Source organism: Haliotis asinina, chromosome 9, assembly GCF_037392515.1.
Source record: "Haliotis asinina isolate JCU_RB_2024 chromosome 9, JCU_Hal_asi_v2, whole genome shotgun sequence".
Taxonomy (NCBI): Eukaryota; Metazoa; Mollusca; class Gastropoda; order Lepetellida; family Haliotidae; genus Haliotis; species Haliotis asinina.
In genome coordinates, this window is record NC_090288.1 from 41,128,000 (window position 1) to 41,143,224 (window position 15,225).

At 37.3% G+C, this 15,225-nt stretch overlaps 1 protein-coding gene across 10 annotated transcripts in view; it reads left to right on the forward strand.

The window, feature by feature from the left end:
* LOC137297056 (muscle calcium channel subunit alpha-1-like) overlaps positions 1-14,298 on the forward strand; it is a 121,235-nt gene extending 106,937 nt beyond the window's left edge. For 5 of the 10 annotated variants that reach the window (XM_067829016.1, XM_067829015.1, XM_067829010.1 and 2 more), the window contains 4 exons: positions 456-579; positions 2,566-2,616; positions 6,649-6,830; positions 8,496-14,298. In XM_067829016.1, coding sequence (XP_067685117.1) covers positions 456-579; positions 2,566-2,616; positions 6,649-6,830; positions 8,496-8,801 — 663 coding nt within the window. In that variant the 3' untranslated portion in view covers positions 8,802-14,298. Of the gene's footprint in view, positions 1-455; positions 580-2,565; positions 2,617-3,479; positions 5,767-6,648; positions 6,831-8,495 lie in introns of those variants that run through there. The other 5 variants (XM_067829011.1, XM_067829017.1, XM_067829018.1 and 2 more) reach the window with 5 other exon arrangements.
* The last annotated feature ends 927 nt before the right edge of the window (positions 14,299-15,225 follow it).

The following is a 15,225-nucleotide window of genomic DNA, read 5'->3' on the forward strand; positions in this document are numbered from 1 at the left end:
CATAACCTCTGAATGTTTAATTTAGATCTAGTCCAAGCATTCACAATGAAAATATACCACGAGTAAATTTATGTATAGCTAGTATTCTTACTAGTAGTATTACTAACACCTACTAAAAATCTCTATACAGCATGATTTCATTTCATAAGTTTATCAGACTACTTCCTCATGTAAATATTTGTTCAGTGTCTCGGACATTTTAATCCATGTTATTGTCGATCATTTTTGTCACTGAAGACCATAAAATTACCAACGCCATGATTTCTACAAGAAAATCACTTCTCTGAACAATTTCCTTTTTTATGATTTATTATATTTGAATAATTTCCTCATTCATTGCAATCATATTATTTTGTGAAAATTGATGTAAACGATAAGTAAATGTATTAGAATCTGTGAATTCAATATTGGATTCAATTTGATTCTCGTCACTCATGATTCTTGTTGTATTCCAGGCGATGGCTGTTGCTCGGATGACCCCAGAGGGCCTGACTGGCTATCAGCGCCCCACACAGTACCCAAATGCAGTGAGAACGCCTCCAACCTCACCCAGCCGATCACGTCATTACTTGGCTCCAGGTTCGTCTTCATCATGTTCATCATTCCTTATGTCGCTGTTTCAAGACAATGAATACTCAAAGGCATTGGACTATTTTCAGAATGTGTTTCAATCTCGTTTCTGGAACAGGTTGAAGTTTAAAATTATTTCTTATAAATAGTTTGAGTGATGCTCCATATTGAGCATATTTACCATGCATGAGTAAGAAACATTTGGTTTTCTGTATTTGCCTACAAGTTCCAAAGTTAAATGAATTTAGATTTTAAATTTCATTTATGTAGATAATGAAATGAGAAATGTTAGTTCTTCTGGAAATTGTCCAAACCCATCAATAATATACTGGTCATATTATATGTTTGTTAAAAAATAACAGGGGAATGTCTATGTTTCTTTAGTATCTTTTCCTCAATATTTTTATAGCTGTTATTATTGTCAAGTTGGTATCGTCTGTGAAACACTCTTTGTTTACGTGTAGTGTGTTCCAGTACTTATATACCATAACTTTAATACATGGTCATCTGATAAAAGGTCTCTAAACACCTGTATTGACCTCTAGGTCTACATTGTAATGCAGATTGCTCTCTTCATATAAAACCCTGTTAATGTCATCATTTGATATTATTTTGCATCACCATTGGTGATTATATGGGTTGAGAAAAAGATTGATTGTCCATCAGTTGACTTAACATTTGCTATATTTAGGATTACACTTTCTTGGCATAGTGTGTAATCATCAGTTGATTTGTTTCACATTTTCAACAAAGTTTCTGTAGCAATATAGGCAAAATAGAGGGGTCAGGATTCAGACTTACATGATCCTTCTGCTGTAACACCTTGATCCATCTTGTGGTTCTCACAATCTCAAATAACGGGACCTTCAAAAGTTTGGGCCTTTTTGATGTGCTACAATACTCATTCTTACAGACCAATCAGAATGCAAGTTGCAAACCAACCTCAACAACATGGCAGCCATTTTGCATGATAGTTTTCTGGGAATTTAAGTCATAAACAATCTTGTTAACTGAAGTTGCGTCTATATGTACACCCCCAACTTTCCCATCTCTTCTCCTATGTCTCAGCATTTGATTGGTCAGTGAAATGGTAACAAGATTCAAGGGCGTGTAAGTTTGTGTGAACTACTTGTAGGTATTCAGGGCTAATTGCCTGAAATGCCAGCCCATCAAATGCAGAGGATGTGCTAACTGAAATGTGTTTACTGAAATATACCCAGTATAATATTTGTACAATGTTTTTTGAAGAAGATGTAACCTGTGATGCCTCTGTAAAATGTTGGGACTAGATAAAAAAGTTACAGGTTTTAAGAATTGCTGTCAGCTGTTTTCTTACATCGAGCTAATATTAGTCACAGGGGAGTTAATTTTCTGTGATTGTAGCTATTTTGTAAGAGAATAATTCAGGAATATTATGCTTAGGAAATAGGTATCATCCTTCAAGGAAGGAAAAGGATCCTTGAAAACCGAATATGATATTTGAGAAAGATATATGATTGCGGTAGGTTGTCACCCAGTGACAAGCATTCACTTTTATATCTGTTCTTGATAAATTGATAACTTGGAATTCCTGTTATTTCTGTTTTCTAAACTCAAATACTGGCTAGTTTACATTCTAGAATATTGCTAGGTACTTGGTAGTTGTGTATTTATTGTTATGAATTAAAATGATGAGATGAATTTGTATGGTGTGTGGGCAGTTGATTCAATTTGATTTCAAATGGAAGGAAAATGCTTTTATTGACAAATAGTCAATTTTCCATATATCCTGATTGGAATAATGTGAAACCCTCTCCTGTTATGCTTCACCTACAACATTAAATGCAAGAGAAATTATTTCACGTCCTAACCATGTAAACAACTACCATAGAATTTGCATTACTCATCATCCTCACAATGTAATTTTCTGGTCAAATTAATCTCATCGTTTTAGTTCCAATGTTTTTTGCCATATAGAGGAGATTTATTATTTTTCTTGTGTATTTTCGGGGATAGGTGGTAAATTCTTGAACTTTTTCAAAAACTGGAGAAAGGACCGTGTAAGAGGTAGGTTTGGGTAAAGGCATGTGTTTGATGAACCTAGGACGGCTGTACATGCTTACAGTAGTTTTAGTGCTTTCCATAGGCCACTGATGAGGCAGTTATCATAAGACTTGTCGTTTCATTATCATTGCATCAAATTACTTAGTATCTGGACTAACTATGTTCAATGAATCTATATTTACTCTTTATTTTATTATTCCAAATGAAAAATCACTTAGTGGAGATTAGGTTTATTGCCTTTATAGCGTGTAGAACATTTGGACTTGAAGTTTAATACAGTCCTGTTTGGAATAATTTGCACTGCACAATTTTACAGTTTCTTAGGCCGAATTTTTTTAGTTGGTTTACATAACAGAAAAATTGGAAATGAGAAGGCAAAAGTATTTTGGGCTGAATGTTTTACAAATACTTTAAATGAAAAATAAAATAACACAGTTATTTTAAATGGTGAATAAGGTACAAAAGTTGTTACTGTAACACAAAATCACAATCAGTTAACTTTCGGTTTGACAAATATACCTCTGTAATGGTTTGACGTATGAGTTCTGTATTCTCTTAAGTAGTGGAACTAACCTGACTTGTTTTCCAAACACTTACATGAAATTCTTATCTATGTTTTGATGTAAACCAACTAATGAAAACTGAAAGGCCATAGGTGTAAATATGTGTTTTAATTTCAAGCATCTGTATTTTCCACAATACACGCTTACATTTCATCTCTATTATTCATAATTTCACTCAAGTCAGTTTTAGATACTAAATTAATCTGTGGCATGTACGCATTGAAAGTCAAGACTGAAGAAAATATATGAGAACTTATTGTCATGGTAAAGAGCAAAAGCTAATGCTGTGTAGTCTGTCTGCAGTGGGTCTGCTATTTATTCGAGGTAATCAGTCAACAATCAGCTGTTGTGGCTTCTAGATGTTGTACACTGAGACACAGGTGGTATGGCGTCGTGTGCATGACTGTAGCTGATGTGATCATGTAGTATCTCAATGTTGTGAAGCCTCATGATATCCAGGGTTCTAAGCTTGTTTATGTTATCATTTTTGTCTCTGAAATATTGCAGTCTACAAGCTTTAATCGCACCATTGTCCATCGTCGCATCTTCATGAACACAAGTACCATGTGGGTTTGGGGTTTCAAGGAAACATTTTTGTAATGTCTTTGCCCCATGAACTCTCTAACACACCCCTTCAGTCCTAATCTGCAGATATAGAGTAAACTTGTAGCACTGTTTGAAGAAGATTGCTCATGACAGTCCATATTGTCTTGTCTATACAACCAACAAATTATAAGGAAAGTGCTGAAATGACGTGAGGGTGTATGGCAATATTTATCTGGGACCCCATCCATAAAGGGTTCAAAGCGTTATTACCTGGACGCTGTTTCACAATGCTCTCATAAGCCATAGATCTCGTAACATTTCTTGTAGGATATCGTACCTGTCTTGCACAGTGAAAGTTACTTAAAACATTTCAGTTTAGTTGACCTGTTTGAGAGGCATTCTAGAAGTTGCTGAGATGAAGATGACAAGAATTTTTATGGATGATCAACTTCTTTATTGCAGGGTAGCGACGTTTCGGTATAGATTCTTATACCGTTTTCAAGCGTGTGAAAACACACGCTTGAAAACGGTATAAGAATCTATACCGAAACGTCGCTACCCTGCAATAAAGAAGTTGATCATCCATAAAAATTCTTGTCATCTTCAGTTTAGTTGACATTGGATCTATATGTGCAAAATTGCTTCAGTTTGAATAATTAAAAGTTACATGAAGTAATTACTTTATAGGGTGAATATGGTATGTTGTACATGGATTATTTGATTTTATCATGTGTTACAAACGGTCATTAAGTACAACCAAAGCATTTGTGGCATCCCAAGGTGACTATACATGAATTACATCCTGAACTGATTATTTCACTTCAGTGAAAAAATGTTGCATGAAAAAATGGGAAAACACATTCTGCATCCAAACTATAAAATATCATTAAAAAATGGGATAACAGGATAACCTGCATCACAGCATTCTGCATCCAAAATATATAATGTCACTCCTATGTTTAAGCAAAAAATGTCTGTAAGCAGTAACACAAAATGTTCTGTTCAAAGTGCATCTGAGTAACAGTAACTTGAATCATGGTTGACAGGTGTCAGTGTAAGTACAATACAACTCCAATATACTTAGTATACTGCGAAATATAGGTTAAAGATTTTCTTCACATAACTAATCAGTCACGTCATGATTAACTTCAGAAAAATATGATATTTGGGTGGCGTTTAACTTGTGAGTAGTATAGGGGGGCGTAAAACTAAACTCAGTCACTCACTAATAGACCTGAGATAGTAGATATTATCTAAGGATAAGATCATTATGCATAACCTACTGATGCATCCCACTGAACATCAGGGTTAGAATTGGCTGGCAACAACCCATGATTGTCATAAAGTGACTAATGGGATCGTGTGGTAAGGCTCACTGACTTGGTCGCCATGTCTCAGTAGATCGATGTTAGCCACTAGATATTCCTGTCCAGACATTTTACAGACCTCAGAATTACCTGGACCTAGATTATCGAAGCTCTCTTAGCGCTGAGATAGTCGTAAGTGTCATACATTAGCATTAACTAAGTTAGCTCTAAGAGAGCTCACAAATCAAAGGCCATGGAATATTGCTGATCACAGCATAAAACAATCTTGCTATCACCATATTAGTACATTGTGACCATTCACACCCACCTACCCCATGAGGGAATGCGTTACAGATGTGTCAGAATACTTGCTTGTGTGTTATCTTCAGTGGTGTTTTGATTGTATTTCAATGAATACTGTTGGTTTATTGGTGCTCCGTAATGGCTGCTTTGGCATAAAGTGGTTTACTGCAGCTGTGATGGGAATATGGAATGGTTACCTGGTTGGAATGCTGTAAATATTCAAAGAGCATGTATGGGAGAAGGTGTTTATCTCAACTGCATTTTTTGGGTAGCTAATGGTGGTTCAAATAACAGGGTACGGTGTGATGTTCGTCAATACATTTATTTGTAATTTTCAAATGATTGAGACCACATTATTTGACTCAATTTAGCAGTCATAGGTCACAAAGTAATAATTTGTAGTGATAAAAGTAAAAGGTACGTATGTAGAAAAATTTATACATCTGTGTATTCCAAAGTCCTGAAAACAATTTCTTAACTTTACACAGTGCACCATTATTCTAAAGTTTAGGTTCATCTTTCCAAAACGTTGACACATTTTACAGAAACCAAAAAGCATGACTTGATGTAACATTGTAATATAAATATGATTCTACCATGATTTCAGTAAATACTGGATTGTGATTGGTTAATCAAAGTCATCCAGAGGTATATAATCACGTTATATACCTCTGATTTTCCAACACGTTAAGTATTTGTTTGAAATCTGAATAGCATGGTAATGGCAGAATGGAGATAAATGTATTGTGTTTGAAAATCAGCGGTATATAGCGTGAGGTTTTAAATACAAAATTTAGAGCTATTATAATTTTGTTATATACCGCTGATTTTCCAACACAGTATGTTTATCTCCTAAATAACTGTAAAATAATAATTGAAAGTAGTTGCAATACATATCTTTTCTTCGATTGATCAGAAAACGATTCAAGAAGTTTGTCATCCTAAAGTCATGTTTCTTGATATTTCTAGATGTTATTTTGTCACAGATGCACATCTTCATTACTGTAAATTCATGTATTTGGGAATCATTATTTGCTTGAATACCTTGTAAAGATTGGGGTATACTTAAGGCATTCATATAACTGAAGCATCCAAGTTATGTCATTCAAATAACATTTGGATCGAACCTTTTACAAATCTTTCCCTTAAGGTTCATGTGAGATCACATGTTTGTAGCTAACCAAGGACATTTCAACTTCATTACTTAACATTAACCATTTTTTCATCTTCATCTGTACAATTATTGGTCTTTATTCATGACTTAAGTCAATAACACAGACTCGTAGCTTGATTCTATTCATGATTTGTCTTAACAGAACAAGAGGAACCTCGAATGCGTCACCGCTTGTCGGACTCAGCGGCCATGGGTGACACCGCTGGGCCCATCTACCGGAGTCTGGACAGAGGGCCCCTGGTCATACCCCAGCATGTGATGTCTCAGTACCAGCGGGACCCCCACATTCAAAGGAGGGGCAGTGCTGAACGCATGGTGGAAAAGGTACTGTTGGTAGAGGAGGTGGAGATATAGGTGGTAGTGTAGGTGTATATGTGATATATGTCATAGGGAGGAATACAGGTGTATATTAGGTATATGTTGAAGCAGTGTTTTATTTGGTACTGGTATAGGTGGTGGTAGTGATATTATAGGTGGAAGAGGGAGTGGTGTTAGTGCTAATATAGGCTGTAGTGGTAGTGATGGTATTGGTGGGAGTGGTGTTAGTGCTAATATAGGTAGTAGTGGTAGTGATATTATAGGAGGGAGTTGTGTTAGTGCTAATATAGACACTAGTGGTAGTGATATTATAGGAGGGAGTGGTGTTAGTGCTAATATAGTTAGTAGTGGTAGTGATATCATAGGTGGGAGTAATGTTAGTGCTAATTTAGGTAGTAGTGGTAGTGATATTATAGGTGGGAGTAGTGGTAGTGCTAATAGGTAGTAATGGTAGTGATATTATAGTTTGGAGTGGTGTTAGTTCTAATATAGGTAGTAGTGGTAGTGATATTATAGTTTGGAGTGGTGTTAGTGCTAATATAGGTAGTAGTGGTAGTGATATTATAGTTTGGAGTGGTGTTAGTGCTAATATAGGTAGTAGTGGTAGTGATATTATAGGTGGGAGTAGTGGTAGTGCTAATATAGGTAGTAGTGGTAGTGATATTATAGTTTGGAGTGGTGTTAGTGCTAATATGGGCTGTTGTGGTAGTGATATTGTAGTTTGAAGTGGTGTTAGTGCTAATATAGGTAGTAGTGGTAGTGATATCATTGTTTGGAGTGGTATCAGTGCTAATATAGGTAGTGATGGTAGAGGTGGTAATGATATTATAATAGGTGGTAATTAGGGTAATTGGAAATTAGGGATGTCACGATTCAGTGCACTGGTGCATCGTCTGCAAGCTTTTCATGATAAGAAACACAATTCATGTGAATTTATATCAGTTTGTTTTTTTACACATGTCGATTACTATTTTTAGTCTTGACACATTTCTCTCTTGTATTTTTTACACAAAACAGCAAACTGGGTCCTGTTCCTCAAAGCGATTGTAGCGCTATGATGATCGTAACTCCCATACTTTAACGTAGACTTATGACTGTCGTAGAGGTACAATCGCTTTGAGGAACGGGGACCTGGACTTGTTGAGATTGAGTGATGAGTACTTGGCTGATGGGTAGTTGTCCATTATTAATCTCTACCTATAACAATAATGACCTGGATTATTTGTTAAGAGGTTTTCAGTGAACTATGGTTTCAACATCAGACAACTTCCCATCAATGTAATGGCTGCTTGTTATGCACAACATGTCCAAAACTGTGTATCGCGATACCTATTGTGACCTCAGTATCGAGATATGTATCGTATGGTGAGGCGCCACTTTCATGAAGCCCATAGTGGTAATATACGCAGTAGAGTTGGTATAGGTAGTGGTGGTATTATGGGTGGAATAGTAGAGGTAGAATGCAGTATATATGGTAGGTGGGACTATAAGTTTCTGTGGAGCGTAAGTGCTGTACAAACTTCCTTTACTCTCCCCAATCTGCTCTCTTGTAGTGAGTGAAGTATCAGAGTTTCACTTTACTCAGTCCCAGCTAAACCATGGTATAACATTTTCACAGTCCAACTCCCAACGCACTGTGACTTAAGTGATTGACCACTCCATGTCTTTCAGGTACTAAAGGAAGAAGGTTTAGGCAAATACCTGGATGCCAAGTGTCTGCAACGTGAAATAGCAGAAGCCACTGACATGACACCAGAAGAGATGGACCTGGCAGCCCGGGAACTTATACGCCAGAGGACCCCTCGGGGCCCATACTATGAACATTTAGGGGGCTACAGTGCCCAAGAACTCAAAGACTATAACCAGTATTCCGCAGTGGACGAGTCTCGGCGGCCACAGATTACCCATCATACACCAGGAGATGAAGAAGAGGAAGAATCTATAGACGATAAAAGGGTACATGTGACAGTGTTATAGCGGTTGCCATCCGCCCTTGTGTGTGACCGACAAGGGGGGAGATAACTCTAGACTACTAGTGTGCTAACCAAGAATTGTTTGTGTTGTCCAACTCACTCAACTGCGTGTGTTCCAATGTGGAGATTAATGCTTGACATTACAACAATGTGTGTGCTCATCCTAGGGGAGATAACCTGCTTGGTTGGTGAGCATGTGTGACTGACTTAGCATCCCTCACTTGGTGACTTACGTAGTAGTATTTTCATGTTTGTTTGTTATTCATCTAAACAGTAATCAACTGTAAAATTGTCAACTGTGGAAATCCATTAGAATAGCGCCATAAAATCAACTCTAATGTAACCCTGGATTTGGAATAGGATCTTTCCTTGATGCTTGCTCATCTTGACGAGAATAATCAATCATTTCGTCACATCAAGATCATCACCAGATCATCAAATAATTTTTGAGAAATATTTTTGAAACCTTGGCTAGAACAGAGATATTCAACTATTTTGGGACATTGAGAAACCTTTGCTCATGCAATATGATAATACCTGGAGTCTCGCTGAAATCATGGAGTCCTTCGGATTAACCTCAGCTTTTATATTCCATAAATGACCACACAGAGTTTAAGTGTTTATAACTTCCTACTTTTCTACCAAACTGATTGCACCCAATAGTCAGGAGGATCTTTCTGATCCTGAAATGAAAGTTGGTCAGATGAACCACAGTGGTTACATTGAAGTGGAATATCTGATGACCACAGTCCAGTTGACGTTCATTTGTACAGACTGAACTACTACTACTGATGATGTATGACATCAACCCTGTAGTTGCTTCATATTCCTTGGCAGAACAACAGCCACAAAGATGTTGCATTCCCTGCATTGAAACCAGACTAAACTAGACGCATCACAGTAATTTACCCCCAAGTTGACATTCATGGCAGAAAGTGCATGTCTGCCATGAAACTTGTATATAGTGCAATGGTTGAGTGACCCAGTGTGTAGCATGCAGGTGTGCTACTTACAAGAGTTTCCAGCTCGGACAAACCAGCAGGATCTGGTTCTAACCGGTACTTCTTGTGCAATCCAGATTTCTCTTGATTTTCATCCTCCGTATGTGTTGTGGTGTTACTGTTTTGATCACGTGCAAGATCAGCCATCATCTAACCAGTGTGTCTGTTTGAATTACATTTTGCTGTTCAGGAGGGCAGAATCTTGCTGATTTGGTTGCATGGTGTTAACAAAGCCACAGTCTTGAGAGAACCCCAGCTTTTGTTACATTTTTTGGCTCAAGACGGAATATCCAGGGGTTCACCTCAAGTTAGTTGTGCTGCATTGTGTTTCATACCTGTGATAAACTATTGGTTACATATACATCTATATATACACACATTAAATTATTTGCTGTTATGGTCACCTATATATATATATGTGAATAAGTGTATATAATACCTGGTATCGATGCTTTCATGTTACTTTGGCTCAAGTCTGCGATGTTAACAATGTTGGTTTGTGGATATGCCATAAGCTTCAGAAGACCAAGTTTGTTGCCAGGCTTATGGTTGTCACCTTTTCTCATTCAACAGTGGGAGGTTTGAAGACAGCTCCTACACCCCGGAGAACTAACAATAGCTGATTCAAGGCCACCCAGCTTGAGTGTCTGGTGTTACTAAACTTGTGGAGGACTTTCACAAGAGACAGTTATCCTACCCATTCCATCAATGTCCATACATTGATCACATACAGCAAAGCGAGGAGTGTTTTACAGAAGTGTGGACGATACAGACGTTATAGCCAATGATAATCGTCCTGGAGTGAATTGTGATTTCCCTAGGCCTCGCTATGGTTTTGGACTGTAGCAGGCTGAGTTAACTGCCTTCAACGAAATCAAACGGTCCTAGCGCCAAGCAGGACAATGGACTCCACGGAGCTGTATTGAGTGAGACGTCTTAAATAGGCCTCTACAAGGGACAAACAGATGATCTCACAAAGTCTTCCCTGTGTTCTGGAGAGTGGAGAGTCTAGCAAGACAGAAAGACGTACGTCCAGTAGGTTTTGTGTTTAAATTCAGGACGGAGGTCTCAAAAATCAATTTGTACGCTGCCACATGACTACAGATTGGTCAAACAGTGAAACTATCTTCTCAATGTTTATTGCTGCATCCAGTTTTTACTGATTTTTTCCCCCTCAAATTTGTTGTGATGGAACTTTGGTGGAAATTTGTCTCACTTTTTGAAATGTGTATGCCTGACCATCTGCGTCGTATCATTACACGATTTGTCTTTCACCGACATGGTGTGGTCACCGTGTATAAATGGTTCACCTAATTTACGTGCATGTTTGTTTCTGTTAACTTTTTTTTAATGTTACCTTTGGAATATATTGATAAATCCTATTTATTTGTCCTTCTGTACAGTTTTCCTGCCAGCCTGTTTTGTTTGGATGTGACGCCATGAAATGTCTAATGATCCAGCATATTCAATTTGTACAAATACTCTTTTTTGATATATAAAAGGATTGCAATAGGTTCAGTGCAATATAGATTACTGACAACTTGATTGGTATACTTTTTTTTACGATATTTCCTTGTGATATTTTCTAGTCAAGCTGTTGTGCTGTTGAAAAGTAATTGTCAGTCCTCAGAGCCCAAGTTTATTTATCTTGAGTTTGTTTAATTTATTTTTTTGTGTGTGTGCAATGGCGATATCGCTACAACTTTGACACCTTAAGTACTCGTGTATTTTTCCCATATTTTTCTGCTTTGGAAGCAACATGAGTTGGTTCTAAGATTCAACTGTATAGTTGTCTTTATGCATATATTGGAACATTGAAAGAAGGCGTAGCAATGAAGTGATTATTTTTGCACTATTGTCTAACTGCCCTGTATCATGGGTATCATGTCAGACAAGATTAGTATAGTGTCATTTTTGTACAATTCCATACCAAAAGAAATTGTTTTTGACAGTGATGATATCCCTCTTATTTCATTTATTGCCAAATAATCAAATTTTACCTCGTAATCTTCATTTATACATTTTATTCAGCGAGTAACGCGATTTTATTCAGTATATTTATTTAATGATGAAAATATATTTCTTTTATCTTTGAGTAATAAGTTTTACATTACAATTGAAAATTCTGAATTCATGAAAACACGACAGTATGTTGGCTAAATGACTTAAGAGCAGGTGATTCCTCGGGTCAAGGTGCTGGAAAGTATTTTGTTGGATTTCTGACAAAGAGCGTCACCTAAGCTTTCTACTGCTCTGTATACAGGATTCTTTGCTTCCCAAAACTGGGATTCATGCTTTAAACAGGTGTATTTTTATTTCAAGTGTGTTGATGAGAGGTGTTCCTTGCATCAGTGGTGTGTTTATTATCCAATTCTTGTTCATGGTTGCCCTCTCAAGTTCCTGGGATTGCGGACACGCCAGCTAGATTCAGATGGAGACATTGCAACTCTTTGTGATTCACACAACATACAGAGAAGAAACAACCATTACGATTAACACTCAGTGATCACATTAACTTATTTGTTATCATTATTATGACATAAATATTATTAAATGCTATATCATTTTTTATCGTTATGGTAGTGAATTACATTTAACTTGAGAACAAAACACATTGATATTAACTTGTTACTGATATGAAGTGTCGATATTTATTAACAGTGAAAACAGTTCTTGCTTGTTGTGTTATACTAGCCTCAAGTACAGCTGTGAATGCAAAGTGAAATCAAATGTTGAAGAAATCTGTGAAAGCAAACTACACTGTTGCCTGTGTTGGTTGTACCTGTGATATTAGTGTGTAATAATCATGATATACATTGACACTGTCATACTTTGGACAAGACAAGTACATCCATCTGAATCTAGAAGTCTCAAGAACCAGACTTGCCAACATTACACAGTTCTAGAACCATGTGACTTGGGTTACCTTAAAATGTCCTCCGATTCCTCCTTACAGGTATTATGTCTCTGAACAAATGTGATATGTAACTTGACAGTGTTTGTTTTAAATACTTTGAGCAGTATTTCTGCTGTATGAGGAGGTGTCTTTGGATGTCGGAGGAAAGCCTGAAGTACCGCATGTCTTGGAGGTTTCCTCAGTTGATGAAACCATAGGCACCTGATGATGCTGACAAACCAAGAACCACAAACTGGGTGACCCATGGTGACTGATTTGCCCCATGATCATCAGATTCTGGCACGTCTAAGGTATACAACTCTGCTCAGTGAATGCAGTGCCTTAGACGACTGGACCTCCAGTGTCTCCCCCTATAGCTCCTTGAAGTACATGACTTCTATCTGATCAAACCACCAAGTTGTTGGTTACAGTCAATTTTACAATAGTTAGACCATTACCATCTGTGCAGAGGCGGAATTTCTAACTGGTTGTGTTTTGAAACCAGCAAAATTGATGTGGGTGAGTCTGGGGCTTTGAGCTTGTTCTTGAGATTCTTGTGTGAGAGGTTTTGATTACTTCAGGCGACCTGTTCCCAATCTGTGAATGCTTAACAGACTGGGTTGGAGTGTGACATCCAATGCTTTTGACCTTCACAGAGTTCATCTCAACCTGGGCCAGCCAGTGGTATGAAACAAGGATGGATGCTAACTCTGACTATGTTAATGATAAATGATTCTCAATGCTATTAGATGGATTAATACACAGTCAGGATTAGATATGCTTTTTCAATGTCTGCACTATTCTTTTTTAGTAGACTTTAGAAAGCTGTGCAATTTTTTCAAAGGTTAAAATGTTCAGATACTTAAACAGAAGACCATGCTTGATTGTATTTCGAAATAACACCATCCTTAAATAGGTCCATATGAAGAGAGGTAAATCTCTAGTTAGCTTCAGTCCTTGTATCTACCAACACTGGCCAGTGTTCTATCCATCTTTTTAAGATTTAACTTTTGTTTGTTACACAACTTTGTTAACAAATGACTCCATATTTGTTCTAACAATTATTTTGGAGAATTTGCAGATATTTTTCAGAAAGAAATGCAAAATATTTTTTCAATTTTGAATATATAAAACAAAATTAAAGTATTTTAACTCAAAAAATCACAAATTGCTTCCTCAGAGCAGTAGAAAATGGGCATTTATCCATGGTAATAAATGCAAAGTAGATCAGTGTCAGCAAATTTTCCCATGATAACTGTAGGAACCCCTTCATATTCCCATTTTGTGTGAGAGCGAGACTGAGTGCCAGAGTGTTTGTTCAGCCACTTGACTAAAGCCTTTTTTAACTTGTGGTTTCTAAATAAGTGATATGTAATCGTATCATTTGTACTTAAAATTCATACCATCAAATCAGGGGTATTATATTTTTGTTACTTACATTAATGATCCTGTGAATATGTAAGCCAAAACCCTTGTGACGACTCAGCGGTGTGCTATACCATGATGCTGTACAGTTTGTTCGACAACTACTTCATACCAAATCTGTGAGATTCTTTTAACTCTAAGGATTGTTATTGATGTGCAATAAATGTTTTTCATGCTCATGAGTCGTTGTGTTTTCCAAGTTATGCAAAAACAAAATGAACACACAGTTATTCTTTCTCAGACCTTAGTGCTCAAGAAGATGTATCATGGCATTTCAAAGGACTTAGTACAGCAATTGAAGTTTGTGAAGGAAATGTGTGTGTGTGTTGTGTGTGTGTGTGTGTGTGGGGGGGGGGGGGGGAAGAGTTAAATGGTTGGTCCCTGAGTGATCCAGTGCTTTGGAATTTGCCATAAGTATACAAACCAATAACTTACATCAAGAAATGTCATATAATACTTTCCATGCTACTCAAACATTCAGACCAGCATAACTCATGTGCCCTATATCAACTGATCACCCCTCTACACAGGGAAAGTCCAGCATGGCATAGTTTCAAATGGGCATACTTGATAACAGGCATCGGGATGACCTCTGCTGACACTAAAACTCTCTCTCTAAGGTAACTGCCAAACTGGGGTGCCATTGCGCGTGGACAGCACCCCAGCTGGGAATGGAGCCCACATGACCAGGGACAGCTGAAGTGTGTTATTCACATCCGGGCGTTTAGGTAGAATTCACATGATTTGGCACAACATTAACTTTACATAAGACCCATGTCACAGCTTTTCGCATCATATACCCCGGGGTGTAACAGTGCTTCATTACCCACGTGGTTGTGACGTGAATACAGTGTGATATGCAAAAAAATGTTCTACAAAACACAGTTCGTCTGCAACATCTCAAAGAAACCGGTTTCGGTTTGAAACCATAAGAATAACAAAAATATGCTATTTTCTCAATTCAATGCATGTTAGATGTGGGTAATAAATGTAGCAGCCACAAAATTTCAGCGACCCATGCTGGGATTCGAACGACGGACCTCCTGATCTGAAGTCGGACGCCTTGTCCACAAGACCAAAGAGTTTAACCCCATCAGCACATAGAC